The following is a 21,693-nucleotide window of genomic DNA, read 5'->3' on the forward strand; positions in this document are numbered from 1 at the left end:
TCTTCTACAAAAGGTAGCATCATCAGCTCAGCTGCCACTGGAGCAGACCTGCGGGAGGTCCTCAGAAATGAAGCCTCTTCTGTCCATCTCTAGCTGACACAATGAACAAGAATGAGTGGGCAGACAGAATTTTCCTACCAAGTTACAATATAAGCATTATTATAGATAATAACATTTTTTAAATGTTGGAATTGAAAGCATTCAGGTGTAAGAGGTAACTAACTCACTAGAGGTATATCTATTTCCTTGTTATAAATTTCAGGGTTAGAGGAGTAAAGATGGGGCAAGGGAGGCCTTGGATTCCTTGTCAAGTTCTTGTGTACTTTAAAGTTTTAACTGTATTATAGCAGGAATATATCATGCCTATACACTAATAGCTCTTAAAGGTGAATTTATCCAAGTTCAGGATGACAATATTTCATAAATTATCCATAAATTTATCTTGATTCTACAGTAAATAAAAATAGCTTCTGAAGGTGGGATGGTAAGTAGTGAGACTATTGTAGTTCCTTCTAAATGCAATTTTGAATGACATTTACAAATTATTTCTCTTAGACTTTTTTTTTTTTATCTCAGTTGTTAGAGTGGTGATGTTTAGGATCTGCACTACAAGTTTTCGAAGACTGTCTGTTTCATGGCTTTGGACAGCCACCATTCCCAGTGTCCTGAATTCTGAGGTCCTCTGGCAGTGTAGGCAACTTCCTAACACCCTTAGACTTACTAGTAAATGAGCAAAAATGGGAGTAGGCAGTGAGCTCCTTGAGGACGGCAGCTGTCTTGGTCATTGATATTTATTCAAAACCTGGGAGATGACTGGCACTTTACACTTACTCTTTAATGAGTCTCAGGGTGTGAAAGTATCACATCTATGTAAAGCAGCAGATGGAGATGCCCTGGCTAGGAACCTTCTAGTGTTATGGGAAGTATGTCTAAGGCATGTTCTGAACCACCAAGTTTAACAGTGTCATTATAGTGGAAACTGTTGCTCCTTGCATTGACATCCCCATCTTGAATGACTCTGGATGTTGAGACTTTGAGATTTCCCAAAGAGGAAGGGAATGGAGTCAAAGAGCTTCTTAGAGCTCAAATATAAGGATATAGAATAGCAAGGTTGAAACAAAGCTCAGGTCCCAATGTGGGACAATGTCTGTCCTTTCAAGTGAGGAATTCCCCTTATCGAACATAACCAATTAGAATCTACAGAGAGGTAGAAGCACTGACCTTGCCTTTCATTTTTCGGGATACAGTAAAGGAAAAAAAAAAAAAAAAAAAAAAAAAAAAAAGGAACCAAGAGGGGAAAGTACACAAAAGTAAAAGTACAAGGTTATTTGAACTGACAGTTAATTAGAGGTCTGAAGGAAGAGAGATTGGCTATTCGGCAAGATGGTTTACTGGCTGAGATTTCAAGGACCCCTGGCAAGTTGAGAAGGATGAAATCTGTTCATTTTTCCTTCACTGAGATGAATCACGCCTCCAGTGACAACTGTGTGTCTGTGTAAAGTCACGCTTTATCAACTTCGATGAATTATTGCTTATCACTTAGGGGCTTTCAACCATTTGAAGATTGTCAGAAGGAAATCAGCTGTTAGCTGGAGAGGTAGAACATTCTGTTTTGGAGGAAGTAGTTGGTCAGCCCTGCCATGCAGGGACATCCTGTTCCAGGAATCTTCCTCCTACCACATGCCAGAGGACAACGCATGGTCTTTCTGAGCAGGTTCTGGTCAGGGGTCCAACAGCCTGGCAGTTAGTGGTGGATACAGGGAGCGTTGCTTCCTCTCCTTTTCAGCAAGACAGGATCTTGAGGAAGGCTTTGCGGAACTCTACATTGAAGGTGGTGTAGATGACAGGGTTGAGGGCGCTGTTCATATAACCCAGCCATGTTGTGGCACTGTAAAGCTCTGGGGGCACATGGCAAGCCCGGCAGTGGGTATTGAGAACATGGGTCAAGAAGAAGGGCAGCCAGCAGACAATGAAGGCCCCTAAGATTGCAAAGAAAGAAAGAGGGTGGGTATGGAGTTTTGCTGACCCTTTTTGTTATAACATGAAAATGACTTCTGAGTATCTACTTAACGGAGCCACTATTCTAGTAGTTTTAGACATCCATCTTCAATTAGGCACTTTTTTTAGATGAGGAAACTGCTAATGTCTTTGGTTCACCTTAGATGTATGTTGCTAAACCAATGTTTAGTTTGGTATTTAGGTAGTTCTTTACTAGTCTTTTCTCCTTCTCAACTTAATTCAGACATTTATTGAGTGTCTACATATGCAAGACATGATCCTAGGTTGTTGTGCAGACAAAGACCTTAAAGATGTGGTTAACACAGTTCCTGCTGTGGGAGAGATGACCTTGAGAAGTTCTAGTCAAGTCCCTCATTGGGCTTTGTCAGTGATACTGAACAGGTCGAATTGCTTTCATTAACTCTACATGGCACCCGTGACTTAGCAATTTTTAACTTCTTTATTTAAATAAAGTTTATATTTAGCAATTTTAAACTTTGTTATTTAATAAATAAAGTTTATACTTTTTCTACCATAAAATTAGACTTGATTATATACATAATTGAAAACTTAGTAAATACAGAAAAATAGAAGAAAAATTATCACCTACCACTCAAAAATAATCACTTTTGACTTCTCTCTGAATTTTTCAGTCTTTTTTCTTTGCATTAAAGTAATCTAGATGTTATCTTATCATAAGTGTTTTGCATCCCTATTTTTTCACTTAATATTTTAAAATAAGTAAACATTTATTAAATATCCAATGTGTCACTTCAATTGAATCATTATTATTTGTTTATACATTGTAATTCCATATGATAGCAAAATACAATGCTATTAGGTGGCTTATTCAGCTTCATAAATTTCTTTTAAGTTTCCCCAGTGTTAATATTTATACAAAATGTGTTTTTAATTGTATTATAACCATTTTCTGAAATTATAATCATTGAATTTCCAATTTTTGTCAAATGTGGCTACTTTAGTAGCACCTACCACCAACTTCAACTGACTAAACATAACCCCGTCTAATCTTACCCAACCCAACTCACACCAACTTAAACTTACCAAGTACAATGACCACCATCTGGGTTGCCTTTTTCTCTCGAAGTGGCACTGCCCGAGGTTGCAGGGGCCCTAGCTTCAGGGATGTTGATAACCTGCCATTACTGAGTTTTCGAACTTCCAAGCTGAGCTTGGGTGCCATGGTGGGGCTGAGGGAGTTCCGCATTCTCTCCTCCCCTTTCAGCTCTCCTTCTTCTTGGAAGCCTGGTTGCCTCAAGGCGGTATCTTGGCAGATACTGTAGTAGCGCTTCAGCTCCGACTGTGCCCGTCCAGGAGAGAGGGGCTGCAGGTGTGACAAAAGAGGGTCCTGAAATTTCTGGGAATGTTACTTATCTTCTGTATGTTCCAGAAGGGGATAGAAAATGTGAAGAAGGAAGCAGAGGGCATCACTCTATGGATTGTACAGAAGGACTGTCTGAGACAATGATGGGACCATGGAACGTTAAGGGAAATGGAATTTGCTTCTGACTTTACAACTCAGAAGCACCTACCACATATAGAAAATTTGATAATCACAGCAATCCCTTGAGGAGGGTAGCAGAGGATTGTAGTCTGGCCCTTTTGAGTAAGAACGACCCAGCTATGCAGAGGAACACAGTAAGTGACACTACTGGGAATACAGGCAGCAAAACCTGGAATGTGTGAAACTCTATGAAACAAATGATTCAGTTTCTTCAACATTTTTGTAACAAGAACAATAAATAACAACACTTAACCAATTGCAAAGTGTGGGCCTCATGATTCAAACAAACAAAAATTTTATAAGACAACTGGGAAAATTTGAACATTGACTGTACACTTAATGATATTAGGGAACTATTATTAATTTTTGATGTCATATGGTATTGGGATTATATGCTTTATAAGTGAGTCCATATCTTTTAGAGGAGCTTACATAAATATGTTCGGTTGAAATAATGCGTTTAGAATTTGCTTCCCAACAACCCAGTGGGGGTGTGCAAATCTAGAAGAGCGCATAGATGAAGCAAGAATGACCACAAGTTGATAATTGCTGGTTAGTTGATTGTGACTAGAGGATTTGTTATATTTGTCTTTCTACATTTTAATGAAATTTTCCATAGTAGAAAGTTAAAAAAAATAAGAAAAGAAAAAAAAAAATCCTAGGATTTTCATCTCAACTTTCTTAATTAGTAGATATTCTTTAGTAAGTTAATTTGATGTCTCTGAGCCTCATTTGTAAAATAGAAAACAAACTGGGAAAAATGGATTTGAGATAAGTAGCCTCTGACAGTAGAAAACAAAATGTGAATTTTTCTGATATTTTGCCAGGGCAGGGCAGTTTGAATATTGTGTTCAATATCATAACTTCTTTTCACGTTTGAAGAATCAGAATTTTGTCAACCCTGAATAGGAGGCAGGAGTCCCCAACTTTCCTTACCATAGAGCCAGCTATTCACTACACATCCTTTCTCCAGTCCCCCACAGGGAGCTAGAGCTCTGGTACATGAACCAAGCTCAGGCAATTGTAGATTCCACACCTGTGACTTTGAACTGGAACTAGTGAAGCAGGGAGACTTCAAAATTCCTCTAACAGTGGTGACATTCAATGTCCTATATCCAAGGTCTTCTAGCCAGATTATTTCTGAGACATGAACAACATCTTTAGGAGCTGTTCTTCAGACATCTTATCGAGTCTGTGAGCGGCCTGACCAGCTTTCCAATACATTTCCTTTTTATATAAGTGATCAGTGTTGGTCCCCCTAGTTCTATGCTTTTCTCTACTTAGTTCAAGAAATCACATTGCACACTCAGAAACACTGTTGTAGGAATGAGTGAATGCAAGGGGTCATCAAGATGATCTAGTGTTTTAAAAACTGTACTTCAAAGAAGAATTCTAGGAGAATATATACTCTTAAAACTTTTGGTTTTAAACAGGGGGTTGGGGGTGGCACATGCCTGTAATCCCAGTGACCTGGGAGACTGAGGCAGGAGGATTGCAAGTTCAAAGTGAACCTGGGGAAGTTAGCAACACTGTCTCAAAATTAAAAATGAAAAGGTTTGAGGATGCAGTTCAGTAAAGACCCCCTGGGTTCAATCCCCAGTACTGCCAAACAAAACAAAACGAAACAAAAACCCCAAACCAACCCCACCCCTGCAAAAAAATAAATCTGGTTTTCATGTTGGTGAGATTTCGACTATGGGCATATTATATTTTGATAATTTGTAACCAAGATTACACTATGATAAAGCTGGCACATATCAATCTTTTATAAATAGCAATATTTAACTTCTAATGCATTTTTCCTGAAACTAGAGGTCTGGGGACAAATTCTTGGGAGTACCTATGAAATCTGAAACTGAAGAACATCTTATAGACATAGGAAAAAAGTGATTCTTCCAGGATATTATGTTGGTGAGCATATTTTTCAACTGTCTCTGCAAATCCTTCTCACTACCTCCATGATATGAGGAAAACACTGGATTCCTGTCTGGCTGGCAGAGACCTCCACTTCCAGATGGCAGGACAGAGCCTAATTCTTCACACTTCTGGCAATGAAGTTGCTCAGCTCTTCAATCTCGCTTTTGTAGTCAACGCTTTTCCTCTGGCGTTGGAGGCTCCTTGGACCTTGAATCTGCAATGGGCAACTTTAAGCTGCTTAGCTATCTTTTATGATTTACAACAAGAGTTTCTAATTGCTACATCAGACCTGTGTAAAAAAATGGTAAATTAACTAAGAAGAGACTGGACAAGACTCAGACCTTCATCATTATGGATTCCTAACATTTTATTCCTTATGTGGAGTTCAGGGAGAGGAATACTGGGCTTATATTGAACACCTTCAGGCTCCATTCTGCATTCTGGGAGCTAGGGACACAGACTGGCTTGAATTAGGAAAAGGCTCAAGTGATCAGAAAATTTTCTTGGTCTTCTCCATGTTCAATCATAAATATGGCACTTCAAAGTCTCCTTTCCTTGCTTTTCTTGGCTCTGCTCACGTGTGTTTCACTGACATCCTGTTTGCTCTAATGCAGGTGTCCATGGCATCTTCAAAACACATCTAAGAGTCTCTGGCTTTCATCATTGGGATAGTCCAACAGTCACATACTTTCTGAATATTATTTGGTGAATCCCACTCTGAAGCTTAAATCATGCAGACTCTCAAGATTTTGTCATGTAGTGTAAATATATGAGTGGAATCAGGACTAGATTACATTTTGAAATGGGAATGGAATCAAGGTAAACCAGCATCTTATTCTTTTACTATGATACATATCACGGCCTACTTACCATTTTTCCTGTGGTATCTGATGGAAATCTGGCCCTTATTGAAAACTGCCGAGTAGGGTGTAGCCGCAGACAGGAAGACTAAGGCAAGTTGAAGGAGAAACAGTCAGTTCTGGGTTGAGCTCTGTATAGTTGAGCCCTTTCACATGTAATTATGCAGTATGACATAGCAGTGCATTACAAAAACTGCCATACTAAACCCTGAAACCCTACCCCATCCTAGTCCTGCAAAATAAAAGAAAAAGATAAAATAAAATATAAAACCAATCCTCAATCCTTATGAAACATCTGAACTGCTGGCCATCTAGAGGAAATGAATGGCTCTGAAGGGAAGCAGAAGGAGCCAGAAACTTTCCTATTACATTGCCAAGAAGGTGAGTTCTAGCAGAGACTGTCCACGCACTCGAGTTTGAATTTGCTACCTTCAAAGCATAGATAATACCAACGGATTGGAAGGTGGTGCCAGATCTGTGTCTCCTATGTGTCAGGACAGGCTGGAAGCCTGGGGTTGGTGTTGTCGCCCTCTGCCCCCTCCAGGGTGCTTACTTGTTGAGGGAAGCCTGGCCTGACACTGATGCACTGACTGTTCTGACGAGTGAGGATCCGTTTCCGTCTCCTTTGTCTCAACACCACATAGATCCTGGCATAGACGAGGACAGTCACCCCAAAGGGCACATAGAAGGACACAATTGAGGAGTAGATGACAAAATCAGGGTTGGAGATGGAGCAGACGCTGGGGTCCCCTGTGGGTGAGAGAAAGGGAGAAGCTAACAGTTTGCCAACAGCAGGGAGCACAGAGTTTGGACCCAGGTGACCCGTAGTGCTTCCACCTTCTAAAGGAGGATGGGGGCATGCAGTCTCAGACAACACCTATATTGTCAGCTCCTTGAGGGTAAGAGGTCTAACTGATCTCTGAGTGTCTTACAATTCATTTAAAAAGACAATTCAGCAACAATTATATGCCAGACACCACTGCACTGAGGCTGCAAAGATGAATTGATGCTGTGTCTGCTCTTGAAGAAGCTAACTGCCCAGAGAGACAAATGATCCCTTCTGCACGAGGCAGTGACACATAGGAATCCAGTCTGGGAGGCTGGGGGGGGTGGTGCAGAGCAGGAGGGCAGAGGCTCCAGGAGAGGTGTGGCCCCCAGTAAAGGGCCTCCTGATGTGGAAGCAGGAAAGGACTGCTGAAAGCAGTGGAAGGAAGAAGCTTTGTTTTTGAATTTGGGTTATAGGGCAGGTGGTGGCTGAATATAAGAGGCTTTGCTTTTTCAGGGAATGGGATGGGAAGAGAGCTGGAAGAATGTTGTCACAGTGGAGAATGCAAATTCAGAGAAGTCCTTGTCCCTATCTTATGTCCAAAGTTCCCCTGCCACTCTCTTTAGGAGGCCCTTCTAGCATTACCTTTTTCCCTAGCAGATGTTGAGGTCCCTCCAACACCCAGGACAGGGCCTGAAATGTGCCCAACCTTGAAAGGGGAAAGGGAAGCCAACTAATATCCACCAGGAGATATGCCAAGAGCTTTGTACAGATTATCTGACCTAATCATTATGGCAATATTATATGAGGCAGGTGCCATTACTTTCTCTTCCCCTATGAGCAGACTAAGGCTCAGATGGGTTCAGTGTGTGGCTCAAGGCCATACAGCCTGAAAGATGCATTCCTCTAGCCACTGCAAACCCAGTGTTCTTTCTGTAAGTTTGGCTTTCCACCTCCTTCTACCACTGTGACATGACACATCTGTGCTTTGTCCAGCACTGTTTGTGTCAAATATTGGCACACCTGGGCCAATCTTCATTAAAGGGTTGGGAATTACCCAACCCAAAATGTGGCTTTGAGAGATGAAGCCTCTGATGTGAGCTGGGAGAGAGAAAGTGATGGCCACATGGGGTCTTCATTCTGCTTCTCAGTCTTCATTCTGTTTCTCGGTCTCCTGAGGAAGATAAAGGCCAGATGTCCTAAGTGTGAGACCGAGATCTGCCATATAGAAACTCTGTGACCTTGGGTACTGCACCAAGTCTCAGTTTCACTACCCAAAAAAGGATAAAAAATATTTCATGAATATTGTTTGTGACAATTAATGAGAATAAGTGGTAGTTATTATTATCATTTACTCTACTGTTTACCTACCTGAGCTTTTTGAACTTGAGAAGGAAGGTACCAGTTGGAGTGGTAATTTGGAGAGAGACTTAGAGTGAACAGTTTTGCATGGGAAGGAAGGGAGCAATAGCTAAGAACTAAAATGATAAGCAAGAGTGTGCTCGGTGATCAGTGAGGCATTTTAATGACAACACTGCCACCAGAATCTTTGTTCTCCTGTGAAGCAGGTAAAATCCTTGTCATCTTACAAAAGCCTGTTTCAGCGTCTCTTAGGAAATGGCTCATGACTCCGGGCAGTGGTCACCAAACTGGCATCTTTTGCTATTATGCAGAGGCTGATGAGGTTGGAGGAGGGTTGGGGTGTCAGTTGGTGGTCTTTCTGAATCTCTAGGGAGCCATGTTGGCAGTGAGCATCCTCTTTCCTGAAATCAGCTCCCTGCTGTCAGCAGCTGACCATGATTGAAATGTGACCTCTAATGAGGAGTCCTCTCAGCATGTTTTTTTTTTTTTTTTTTTTCCTGTGAGAAAGGGCCAGACGGGTGGCAGGGCTACTTTTCCATGATTCATTTTGCTGCCATCCTTGGTGAGCTGGATGTTCTCTGTTTGTCCCTCCACTCTACCCTCTATTGTTCTCTCCTTTGTTTGGGTGCTGGGAGCCAAACTTCTAAATTTTATAGATGAACTATGAACTACCACTTTTAAAAATCCAAGGTCAGAAGTGGGTATAATATGCTTCTATTTGTGTAAAAACAGACACTCTTCTATTTGTGTAAAAACAGACACACAGACACACACACACACACACACTCATGGGTGTGCTTATTTTTAGGCTAATCTTTCAAGATTATTAGTGTTTGCTTCTAGGGAGAGGGCTGAGGGAGCTAGCAATCTGGGGTAGGAGGGAGATCTTTATAAACTTATGTATTATCTCATTACACCTTATGGATGTTTTATCATGTGCAAGCATTTATTTTCCCATTAAAATATTGAAAGTGTGTACATGAGAGAGAAAGTGAAGAGAGGGCACAGAGCTACTTCAGGGTCACTGATCAATGCAGGCCCTCCTATACAACCACTGAACTTGCACTGCCAGCCCTTCCTTCCTCCCCCATATACGTAAACCACCACCAACCCTTTGATCAAGCTTTACAGCCTCTCCTGGAATTTCCCCATGCTGTGTGGTCTTGGGGCTGCCTAGAAAGCAGAGCAACCCTTAAGTCAGGGGCCATGAATGGGGTTCTACCCCAGGCTCCAGGAGGCCTAGCCTGGGTGTGTGTCCTGACAGCAGGGAAGCCAGAGGCAGCACACTGCAGCAATTCTGTGTTGAGTCTAGAAGAGGTGGTCTGGGCAGGAATACCCCCAGAGAGGCTGAGGCTCCCCAGGAGATGAGTGCCTTGCCTTGATTTAACCAAAACAGTACCATATAGGCAGTTATTGAACAACTACATGAAGATGAACAGATGAGCAAAACGTGCAAATGAGCATTTTATGTAAGCACATAAGCAGTCACTGGCTGGAGGATAAGTGGGAAGTCCAGGTAGGTGTGAAGGAGCTCCAATCTCAAATAAACTCAACATTTCAGGAAGACAGGATGATGGTGAAGATTCATCTACTCATTTGACAAACTTTTATAGAACAATTACTATGCACGAAGCTCTGTCCTAGCTTATGAAAACACTATAAAGCTCTACTAAGGGATCTAAGAAGATTTTGTGGACCAGCCGTGAGCCCCATAGCAATGTGAATAGCAAGGCCAAAAGAAGGTTGACTTGAATCTGGCACAGTTGTGCATCCCTGTAATCCTAGAGACTCTCAGTTTGAGGTGAGAGACTAGCCTGAAAAATTTAGGGAGACCCCCCCCCCCCCGTCTCAAAATAAGCACTGATTGACTTATAATAAAAAGGGCTGGGGATGGAGCTCAGTGGTAGAGTGTCCCTATCTTCAATCCTCAGTATCAAAAAAAAAAAAAAAAAAAAAAAAAAAAAATCATGAACTCCAAACTCATCACAGGATTTGACCTTAACTTGATTCCAAAGACAGGAGATGCTGATGAATCTGATTTTAGGATGAGTCATTATTCTTTTAACTGTATGCTTCTATTCTTCTTTTAACTTTTTGAGTAACTAAGCTCACACCCATCCCCCAGGGTTCCAGTGTTCTGAAAGTCAGGTGAGATGTTCTATTGCCAAAATCAAATAAATAGCACTTTCATTTCTTTTTTTGAAAGGAAAATCAAGCCAGCTGATGGGATTTTCTTTAAGTTTTTCCTCCCTTGAAGTTTTCTTAAACCCTTGTCACCATTTATTGCTTATTCATTCTAGAATTCTTTTTTTTTTTCATAACACAATAGCTATCTGATTTAGCAGAAATTTGAATGCTAGTTATTTTTCTTATCTGTGAAATGAAAGGATTGAGATACTCCTTGGGAGATCTTTTAGGCTGCCTCTAGCACCAACACACCATGTCTGCAGTTGTTACAGCTGTTGATGTGATATTTCAGGAGACTGCTGGGCCTCTGCTGGGAGATTGAGCAACATTGGTCAGCCAGGCTCTACAGTCATGGAAGTCTGTAATCCCAGATCCCACCTCCCAATGCCCTTTCCATAGAACATAAAAGCAACTGCAAGTTGGAAAAGATTGAAGTTCAACTTCTCTCTATTTTGGGTTCTCTTAACTTACAACAGCATGTGGCAGCCCCATGTCCTTAAAAGTAGGGCTGTGCCAGAAAGATTTTTGTCATGTGTGTTGTACTTCTTAGTGAAAATCCAGCTACTTCCACAATCAGATGTTATTGGCAGCATCCTGCCCTTCCCCCTCTTCTTTTCACAGAGGAAATAGAAAGAATGGTTCAGAGAAGTCATTTATCTTGGACTTTATTTTGAACGAACTTGGGAATTTCCTTGTAGATGGGCAAGTTGCCAGAAGAAGCAACATCTATCAAGATAACGAAGCTTAGCTGTAAAGGTCAGATTGAGGCAGAGGAGAATGGCTGGGTTTCTCTGCTTTGGGTTTTGCTCACTAATTCTCTGAACTGTATTCTAGGGGCAACTCGTCTCCCCTACAACCACCTGCACAAATATCACTGTGTAGTCTTCCTTGAAGCAAATGTGTAATTAAATTTTGAGGCATAGAATCTGGGTGCAGTGGTGCATGCCTGTAATTCCAGAGACTCCGGAGGCTGAGGGAGAAGGATTACATATTTGAGGCCAGTCTCAACAACTCAGAGAGACCCTCTGCAACTTAGGGAGATACTATCTTAAAATAAAAATAAAAGAACTGGGGATGCAGATGCAGCTCAGAGGTGAAGTGCCCCTGGGTTCCATCTTTAGTATGAAAAAAAAAAAAAAAAAAAAAAAAAAAAAAACCTTTCTTTTCTTTTTTAAAAAATTTTTTGAGGCACAGAAAACTTTTTAAATAAATAATAACAACAATAACACCAGCTATGATCTATTAGGCTCTTACAATAGACCTGGCATTTTGACAATATGTGAATAATTAGAGGGCTTACTGCAGTGTCATTAATAAACTTAAGGGAGAGAGAACCCTGGAGAGAGGCAAGAGAAACCAGAGTGCATGTGCTTAGTCACAGGCATTTTTGCCTTCTCCATTCTAAAATTTGAAAATCCTTTTGCAAAGACTTTCTAGAGTTTTGTTTTTGGAACAATGATGATCTCACTGGACAACAACTCTCCAATTAGCTCATTACTCTTCACTGTAGATGCTGACATGAACTGGGATGTCTGTCAAATGTCAGAATTTGAGATGGTTTCATCTGTCCCCAGGGTGTGTGTGTCTATAAGTGTAGATGCCCCCCCCACCAGCCTCTGAGCATGAGTAAGTCGAGTTACTTGTGGGTAGACTCTGCTGGGGATTTGCTGCAGGTCAACAGGTATGCAGTCCATTGGTCGAGCAGTCGTAGTGAGCTCCCCACACTAAAAATTTCCACTTAGAATGCATTTACACATAGGGACAAGGTTATAGAAGGTGACTTGGTTATCTGACTAACCCAGAAAGCAAACTGAACATTCACCCATTTTAGTGGGGTCAGTTTTCTTCTTCCTCCTCCTCCTCCTCCTCTTCTTCTTCTTCTCCTCCTTCTCCTTTTCTTTCCTCTTCTTCTTCCTCTTCTTTTCCCTTCCCGTTCTTTTCTTCATGGCACTGGGAATGGAATCCAGGGGGGCTCTACTACTGAGCTATATCCCTACTCCTTTTTAAAAATTATTTTTTATTTTGAGACAGGGTCTTGCTAAATTGCTGAGGCTGGTCTTGAACCTGTGATTCTCCTGCTTCAGCCTCCTGAGTCACTGAGATTATAGCCGTGCACCACCGTACCAGCTGGGGTCAACTTCTTTAGCAGTGCTGGGATGTTGTTTTGCAGTGATTATGCAGTATGCATGTGTGCTTTTGTTCATTCAGTGTCATTTTGGTTAAAACAGCAAAATGGAAAACAATAACAACCATATTTTAGAAACATTCTGGGTTAACCAGGCAAATATTTTTTGGTAACTTGACCACTTAACCTTTAAATGGCAGAGAAAGAAGGCAAATTTTGAGTAGGTTGTATGTACTTGGCACATCTATGGATGTTATCTCAATTTAATCCTTTTTTAATCCCCAAATGTCTCTTCAAAGAAGGTATGGTGAAGTTATACTATATGTAAGGTTAGATTCTAAGGTCAATGAATGTAGTAAAAATTACATAGGCTTGAAATTTGCTTTGAAAATCCCCTAAATCACATATAAAGATATGCATGATTTTATTATAACCCTGAACTGTAATAAGTAAAGACAAATGATACATATATTAATATGTCCTATATTATAGAGCTCATATGGAGCATATAATTTTAGAGATGAAGTCACTGGGCTTATTTGTAGGGGACCAACTGTAAAAATAAATGTTGAAAACTTCCTAACTAAATATACAGACTGAATCTATTATATTTGAATTTGCTCAAGTTTGTGCTCCACTGTATTATTATCTAAGACTTATCAATAAGGAAACTAAACTCAGAAAAGGAGCTCATTCAAGGAAACACAGCTGATAACCAGAACTGGAGTTTGAACCTAGACTTTTCAGACTCCAGAACCTGTTTTCCTAAATATGTTCTGACCTCTAAATCATTGTCCAGCAAGTGACATTTGGAAAATTATTTTTACTTTAGGATTTGCCTGTACTTGGATGTAATATGTTACTTATAATATCTACATATACACAAGCACATGGCTAAGTGACTAGTACACATACACCAGAAATTCACAAACCTGGAATATAGTAAGAATTGAATGAATCAATCCAAATGGACAAAATAAGAAATTCAGATGCACACTAGAACTCTACTAATTCAGTTTTCTCTTAACAGTATATATTGTCATAGTTTTCATTCAACATATGAATTTCTTGAGGTTGAGATGGACATGAGTCAGACACAAAAGGCACTGATCCATAGGGGGTGTCGATTTGGATTAGTGTCATATGCTTAAAATCTCAACCATCTCAGATATACACATTGTCCATTCATCCATCCATCTGTCCATCTGTCCATCAGTAGAAGATCTACCAGCTATTAACTATCATAGCCATACTTTCTGTGTATTAAAAAAATACTCCAGTAATTTTGGAATCTATACTAGTTCCCAAGTGTCAGAAGTAGTTCTTATTGAGGTAAAAGAAACATATACTATACTCTAGGACTTTTATGATAATAATTTGCATCATAGTTCTGTTATGAAGTATCTTCTTTTCATTGAAAAACCTCACCTAAATTGTTTGTATAGATAAGTTTTATAACTGCTACATTTTTTTTTCAAATGAGTACAATACATTTCTTTCAAAATGACATTTCTTTTCAAAGACTTTTCATTAATTGGGGTAAAACTTTACCCTATGCCAATAATTGATGAGGTTTGCTTTGTAGTTTATGCCCAACAAAGGCCCAGGCGTTATAGTCTATAGCCTCCTCATTCTGACCAGGGATCAGAAATATCACTCAAAGTAACTCAGGTGTGCTGTAAATTTCAGGTACTGGATGAGAAGTCATCAGTCTAACCTGTGGTATTGAGGCCAAAGAGGAGAGGACAGGACACAGCAAAGGCCAGTACCCACACAGTTGTAATCATGAGGGCCACGCGCCGGCAGGAGCTCTGCCCAGTGCCATGTTGATAGTGAACTGGCATGACCACCGCAGTATACCTGCAAAAGGAAAGGGAGAGAGGATAGGCATGTTGAGACAGGAAGGGGAAGTGTTGTTCAGAAGACAAATTGGAAGAAGTTACTAGAGAAAGAATAAGATTGATACACATGGTAGGAGAAGAACATTTTAATTGGAAAAAGAAAAGTGTTTGAGTGAAAGTAGTAGACAGGTTGAGGTAAGGGAGATGAAGAACTTTTTCTGTAGATGAGCAGAGAAAGCGAACGAGAATGAAAAAGTTAATCCAGCAACATGGGGCTGTTGGGAGCTTCTGCTCCATGTCCAGCATAACCAACTTCAGAGCCCAAGCCCTTCACCCTGAAAGTGTGGAGTGCTGGTCTGGGTGCCTTTACTTTTTCCCACACTTTTCTAGACTGGACTATGCACCCCCAAAATGTTTACCACCCGCATCTGTCCTAATTCAAATTTTAACCCCTTGAGTGAACAGCATTCCAATTAATAGAGTTTTGAGAATAGAGTTGAGTTATATCCAATGGAGGCTCATTTTAAAATTCAGTTTTCATACTTTTACATGGTTGGAGCCTAGTTCCTTACTCCAGTTGGAAATTGTATTTTCTGAGGTAACTCATCATACATATTTCCAGCTGCTTGTTGGACTTACCTGAACACCTATTCTGCAATCATCTCAAACTTGAGATGTCTGAAACATCTTCCCAGTGCCTCACATCCCTTACTCCCATGTTCTGCCTTCTTCAAGGCTTCTCTACTTAATACTTGGGCCTTTTAACTTTCCTTTGACCCTTCCATATTATTTTCCCATTCATTCATTTAACTTTCATTCAAGTTTATTGAATTCCTACCACATACCAGACATTATTCTGGAAATACAGAACTGTGCAAAAGGGACATTGTCCCTGTCTGCTGACACTAGTGCGACTAAACTCTCAGGTCTGGTGAGGGGTGAAGGGGGATTGGAAAATAAATATTCACAGACACAGATCTTGAAGATTAAGCTGGGATCAGGTGGAGCTCTGCTCTCTGATGGAGATAAAGATTTAAAGAGTTATACCAGCAATCTTTATTTATATATGTCTCATTATCAAGTTAAAGACTATGCAATCATTATTCTTTTATTTCAGGAAAGTTGCAGAAACTAGGACATCCTATGTAGCTCTTCCACAGTTACAATCCACAGTTGCAAAGTGCAATGTTAGGAGCTTTGTGTAACTCTCAAGAAAGTCCATTGTTTAAAGTTACTGTAAAGTGGAACCGGAGAAGCTGAGCTGGTGAAACATTGTGGTTGTCTAGCATGAGAATTCCTTTCTTCCCAGGAGTTGTGTGGCTGAGATCAAGGTCAGAACAGAGCCTTGGTCTTGCACAGAGCCTCCTCATGCAGGGCATTGCTATAGCAGCTAAGCATCATGTGCCCTTGCACAGAAACATTCCCAGGCACCAGGCATGCCATAGCCATGAAGTCATCAGAGACCCCAATCTTAGTCACTGCTCTCCCATCCTCTGTCACTGCTCTCCACACCTATCCTCATTGAGCTTAGAGTTGGGCACACAATGAATCATAAAAAGCAAACAAATATGGTAATATAAAATGAAGAGTACCATGAAAGAAGCTGGGTGCCACGTTAGAGAAAAATGGAGGAGGTAAAGAAGGGGCCAACCAACAAGAAGTGGGCAAAGAAGTGAGAGGTATAAGAGGGAGCTGTTCATTTATTGAGGTGGGGGAGGAACATTCCAGTAGAAAATGAACACACTGTCATTGGCTCTTTTTTTACCCACAGGTCAAAGTTTATCTTCTCCAACATGACCTCAGTTTACCTTGCCAACCTAACCTCCCATTGGTCCCTGACATGTACTCATGGCTCCAACCAAACTGGCCTAGTGGTGGATACTCTTTGACTATTAGAGATTGTTGTCTTCGTTCCGTTCATTATCCTTTTTTCCTCCCTCCAAAACTCAATCTTGCTTTTCTTTAATCTCAGAAGAGCTCTCCAGGAACCTTTCCTGGCCTTTCTATCTTACAAAGACCCCTACCTCTGAACTCATTCTACTCCTCTGCCAATCAGTTACATTGCCCTCCTGCATGCAGATCTTGATATCCGATGTGATTTAAGTCATTCTATGTCCCAAATCATCATATAGCCTTGATATTCCCCATAGGTCCTTGTATAAAGCAAGTAGTAGAAGCTGTTGATTGCTTGCCTCATGGGTCATGAGGACGATTCTAATCCTAGTCAAGCTCAAGGAATCTAAGATATATATGGTCCTAGCCATGGTGCAACATTTTGTCTTCTCTGTTTTCAGGGCACTTGGGGGTCAGATTCAGAACAGTATTTCCCTTAACCCTTATTGTGCACCTCAAGGCTTGGGACTGAGGAAGGGAAGGACAGATGCTGGACTGATGGGTATGGAGCAATACTCTCTGATAGTCCTCTTGTGTGTCCAGCTCCTATGCTCCAGTGCTGCTGGAATCTCTCTCTTACGCATCTAATTTTAGAGTGTTAACATTTGTACTCTTAAAAGAACAGCTCAAAGACAACTGTGAGTTCTGAGATGAAGGCAAACTCTGCAAGATTTGTCTTTGGCACTGTTAGCTTTCCATTGTTGTGACAAAGTACCTGAGAAAATCAACTTAAAGGAGCAAAAATTTATTTTGGCTCATGGTTTCAGTCCATGTTGACTGGCTCCAAGGCAAAAACATCATGGCAGAAGAGGATGGCAGAGGAAAGCTGCTCACTATGATGCAGGCAGGGGTGGGGAGGGGGCAAGGAAGGGTGATCCATGGACAAAATATACCCTTCAATATCATGCCACCAGTGTTTTACTTCCTTCAACTGGGCCCCATCTCCTAATAACCCATTCAGTTATTAGGATTGATCCACTGATGAGGCTAGCACCCTCATGATCTAAGCTGTTTCCCCAAAGCCCCACCTCTGAACACTACCGCATTGGGTACCAAGTCTTCAATGCATGCTCCTTTGGGAGACATTCCAGATCCAAACTATAAGAGGCACCATAAAGGTGTGTTCTTTCTGAAGAGGGAGAAATAGGGGTCTTTATTAAATAAGGTCAAACTAAGATCCCAGCACCAACCTCCAAGGGAGGCCATGACAATCCAGGTTCCTTCTTTGGATGCACACACAAGCCCTCCCTTGAATCCCTGCGTTGCTGGTGCAAGAGCAGGCAAGTAGTACCTGGTGTTTCTCAAGGCCTCTTGCTCTCCTCAGGACTTTAGACTACTGGGGTTTCTAGTCAAATATATCTACCAGGGTGTTGCTCTTGGTGGTGCCCCTGAGGCATCTGCTGTCATAGCTAAACAGCTGTGACCCACTTTCTCTGACCTATACCTGCAGTTAGGCAAAGTCTCTCCATTTCTTTCACATCATAGTCTTTGATGTAAAAGAACCTGACTATCCTGTGCAGTGATGCTGGTAATGGCTTACAGCTGATTCTCCAGGTAAACAGTTTCCTACTTTGTAACATTTCCATTTTCTGTGATGTAGGTAAACCTACTATTGCCCATTTCAAACCACCATCAAAGACTTAATAACTGGCTAAAAATTCCTAAAATTTTGTAATCAGCTCTTGCTAGCCATGATGAGCTGGCTGTAGTGCACTAATTTCCTCAATTTGTAGACTTTAATGTCCAGCAACTCCTTGAAGACTCCATTAATTCACTGGACCAACAAATATAGGGAACTCCACCTAGCTCCATTTTATAAAGGAGGGATCAGAGATACAGAGAGGTTAATGCTGGACCCCAATTGGGCAGCAGAATTAGTTGTGCTGGGCCATGTCTCCTACCCAGTGTGTCTCCTGAGTGTACCCTTCCCTCAAGGGCATGGACAAGTCTCTGAGGCACACAGGGGGACAAGGGCTTCCTTGGGAAAGTCAGAGTGACAGGGTGGTTTGTACTTAGCACTGTGGGTACCCAATTCCCCAATTAGCTTGATTCTGTTAATTGCCTGGAGTGGTGAGAAGGGGGAAAAGGGAGGTCCTGTTACAAATGCAGATTTCTAGGATATGTTTGTAGAGGTTTTGATTTGGTACTTCTGAAGTGGAACCCAGGAATATGTAGTTTTAACAAGCAAATTTATCTTATGAGTAGACGAATTTGAAAAAGTCTGCAGGAGGGAAAGTTTCTGTCAAAGATTCTAACTTGTTAACATAGGCAAGAAGCGAAGATGAGACAATTTACCACTGTCACATTACATTTTTTTTTTTTTTTCTTTTTCTAACATGATGAAACAGAATAAAAGAGGGCCCCAGCTTGCCATAGGTGACTGAGATATCGAGGCTGTTCCAGAATCAGCCATCGGAGGGCACCATAATGCAGCAAGAACTCTGCCCGTTGGCCGGGGTGAGAAGTTCATTGCTCACCTGGGGGCTCTCCAGGCACCGTGGGGAGGCAGAGAGGGAAAACCCGCCCCCCTGGTTCCTGGAGCCCTGCAGGGACCCCGAATTCCCACCCAGGCAGATTGTTTAGCCTCTGGTGTCCTCTCGGACGGAATGCAGATGACAGACCGTAGGCGAGCGCGGTGTCAAAGCCCCGGAGGGTCGCACCGCGCCGGGCCAGAGAGCGACAGGAAGGCTTGGCCCGGGGCCGCCTGGATGGTCAGGACAACTGCGCTATCTAGGGTGTTCCAGGGCCTCAGCACGGCTGCAGACACACTCCACACACTCGGCGGGTCGTTCTGTCGCTCTGAGTGCCAGGCCCCCTCCCTGTGCCCGAGCTCCTAGCTCTCTGGGCCCTTTGTGGTGTGGATTACTCTGCAGCTGAACGCTGGCACTGTGTACCGTGGTAGTCCCTGGGGTTGTAGAGGCAGATTGATAACAAGGCCTGAATCTCAGCTCTGCCACTGAATTATGTGGCCATGGCCAGAGGTTTGACTTTTCTGATTCAATTTCTTCATCTGTATAATGGGGATAATGATACTTGCCCGAATAGGACAGTTAGAAAATATTCAAGGAGGTTATCTGTAGATTTTTTTTTTTTTTAGCACAATGCCTGTACATACTTAATATTCAAAATAATATAATATTATAATATTATTGTTGTTATTGTCATTGTTACTGTGGTATCCTAAAAGATCAGTATTTGTATCAGTGAGTTTATGATTGTCCTACTCCTTACTATTAGGGAATATTCACATTTATTTATTTAATCAAACAAACGAGTAAATAGCACTTTCTGTGTGCCAGGCACTGTTGGAAGTGTTTTACAAATAGTAGTTCTTTAATTCTCCTAACCACCCTTTGAGGTAGTTGTTATCTCTACTAAATAGATAAAGAGATCTAGGTTCTTGCAAGTTAACTGACTTGTCCAGGGTCACTTTACTGTTAAGTGGTAGAGCCTAGACTTTGAGCCAGACAGTTGGTTCTATATCTAGGACCCAGAGTGAGGTTCACAGCTCAGTCTCTGAGTGGGGCAGTGTGCTGTAGCAGGAAGAGGCTGACTGAATCCTTACCCTGCATCCACTAGCTGTGTGATGTTGGGAACTTACGCATTCTAGCCTCAGAAGCTTTATTTGTAAAGTGGGAATAATACACTCATCTTGCTGGATTGCTGTGAGGGTTGGCGATAATGATTAAAAAACTGTGAGTACCTGGCACAGCACGTTGGAAATAATGGTAACAAGGTTACTGTTGTTACTTTTAGACTCACTTTAGCACAGAGGTAGCTAGGGTATTCTGTGCTAGGAAGACAACAGTGCTTCACAAAGTCCAAGGGCATGGAACCTATAGAGATGGGCTGCAGCAAAGGGGCTACTGATTGCAATTCAGAGAGTACTAGTGGGGAACTCAAAAGACTCATTTTCTAATTTTGGACTAGGCTGCAGGACCGTGTGCTAGGATTGAGCACTTTTGTTTAAATGAATTAACTGTGCTGTATCTTCTGACTCACAATTCCATCAGCAGGATCTGTGTGGCTTGTCACTCTACTGAGGTCTCAGTACCCTGGCAAAGCTTGATTTCCACCTGGAGACCAGTCCCAGGGTGGGCGATGGGGTGCGGGGTGGAGCTGATGAGGGTGCCTCTTCGGGAAGCTGACAGTAGGAGGAAAGGCTGGCCTGGGTGGGAGGGCCTGACTCTAACTCCCGCCTGGGTTTAATGAGCCCCAGAGCTCTGTGAGGGCTGCTTTTCACCACCTTTTATTTGGTCAGACAGGGGGCTCAATAAATCTTTAGTTCCGTGGACTCCCCTCGTGGAGTTGTTGAAGGAGAAAGCTTTTTGCAAATGACTGGAAAGCCCTTTGCAAATATAAAGTGCTTATTTAGATGCAAACTAAAAATCCAAGGTGCCTGTGACTCATCTGGTACCTATTGTGCTAGCTGCAAAGGCGCGGAGGCATGCCTGTGTGATGGGTGCCATTTGAGAGCCACTTAAAGAACTCCCTGGTGAATGAATTTGGTTGCATTATTCCTGGGCTCCTCTCGGAGGACTCTAATTTTCACTGCTTGGTCGTGTCCTCCTCTTCTGACACATTCTCAGCCGTATCCCCTAGTTAGCTCTGAACCGGGATGTGGTGGGAGGGGGCTGACCTGCTCGGAAGGCATGGAACCACAGGGGAGGGGGCTTGTGTTCCAAGGACTTCCCACTCTCCTTTATTTAAAAAAAGAAAAGGCGGCTTTAATCCAAGTATCCAGAGCTGTGCCTCAGAATCTAATGACAATAGTATTACTTGCTTTCAAAAACCCTTTTATCATTTCCTTTTCTTTCCTATCTCTCTTACCACCCTGTTATTACAGACCAGGGCTTCATGACCAAAAAATACTGAATCCATTTGGTCAAGTTTGTCAGACTGGTGACTGGCATTGTGTGAGGACCAAAGGTCTGTGTGAATGACTGCATTTTTAATGAATTGACCAGCTATTTGGCATCACATGAACAGATTTTAATGCTGTGTACAGCAAACTGCTGTGAAGGATAATGGAGACAGCTTTTCTGAGACCTATTTTCATTCCTAAAATAGGGAGGGGGCTGTGTTTTGAGGTTTGGTCTGTAATGAAGTGCAAGCCTAGAAGAGTCTCCTCTGCTGGGATTCAAGGCATAGCTCATCCTTGCCAGGTTTCAGGTAGTGAGTGCTATGCATTATGGGAATTTTCCTATATGGGACAGAAG

The 21,693-nt window shown here is 41.9% G+C and overlaps 1 protein-coding gene across 1 annotated transcript in view; it reads right to left on the bottom strand.

Annotated features, from left to right (window-relative positions):
- Nucleotides 1-1,782: 1,782 nt before the first annotated feature.
- The window catches only part of DRD3 (dopamine receptor D3), a gene marked incomplete at both ends in the record, with an annotated part of 63,920 nt that continues 44,009 nt past the window's right edge, over nt 1,783-21,693 (bottom strand). Inside the window, 4 exons of the mRNA XM_079154925.1 lie at nt 1,783-1,979; nt 3,064-3,343; nt 6,854-7,050; nt 14,458-14,600. Coding sequence (XP_079011051.1) covers nt 1,783-1,979; nt 3,064-3,343; nt 6,854-7,050; nt 14,458-14,600 — 817 coding nt within the window. The remainder of the gene's footprint in view (nt 1,980-3,063; nt 3,344-6,853; nt 7,051-14,457; nt 14,601-21,693) is intronic.

The sequence above is a fragment of the Sciurus vulgaris genome (genome assembly GCF_902686455.1).
Source record: "Sciurus vulgaris genome assembly, chromosome: 10".
Lineage (NCBI taxonomy): Eukaryota > Metazoa > Chordata > Mammalia > Rodentia > Sciuridae > Sciurus > Sciurus vulgaris.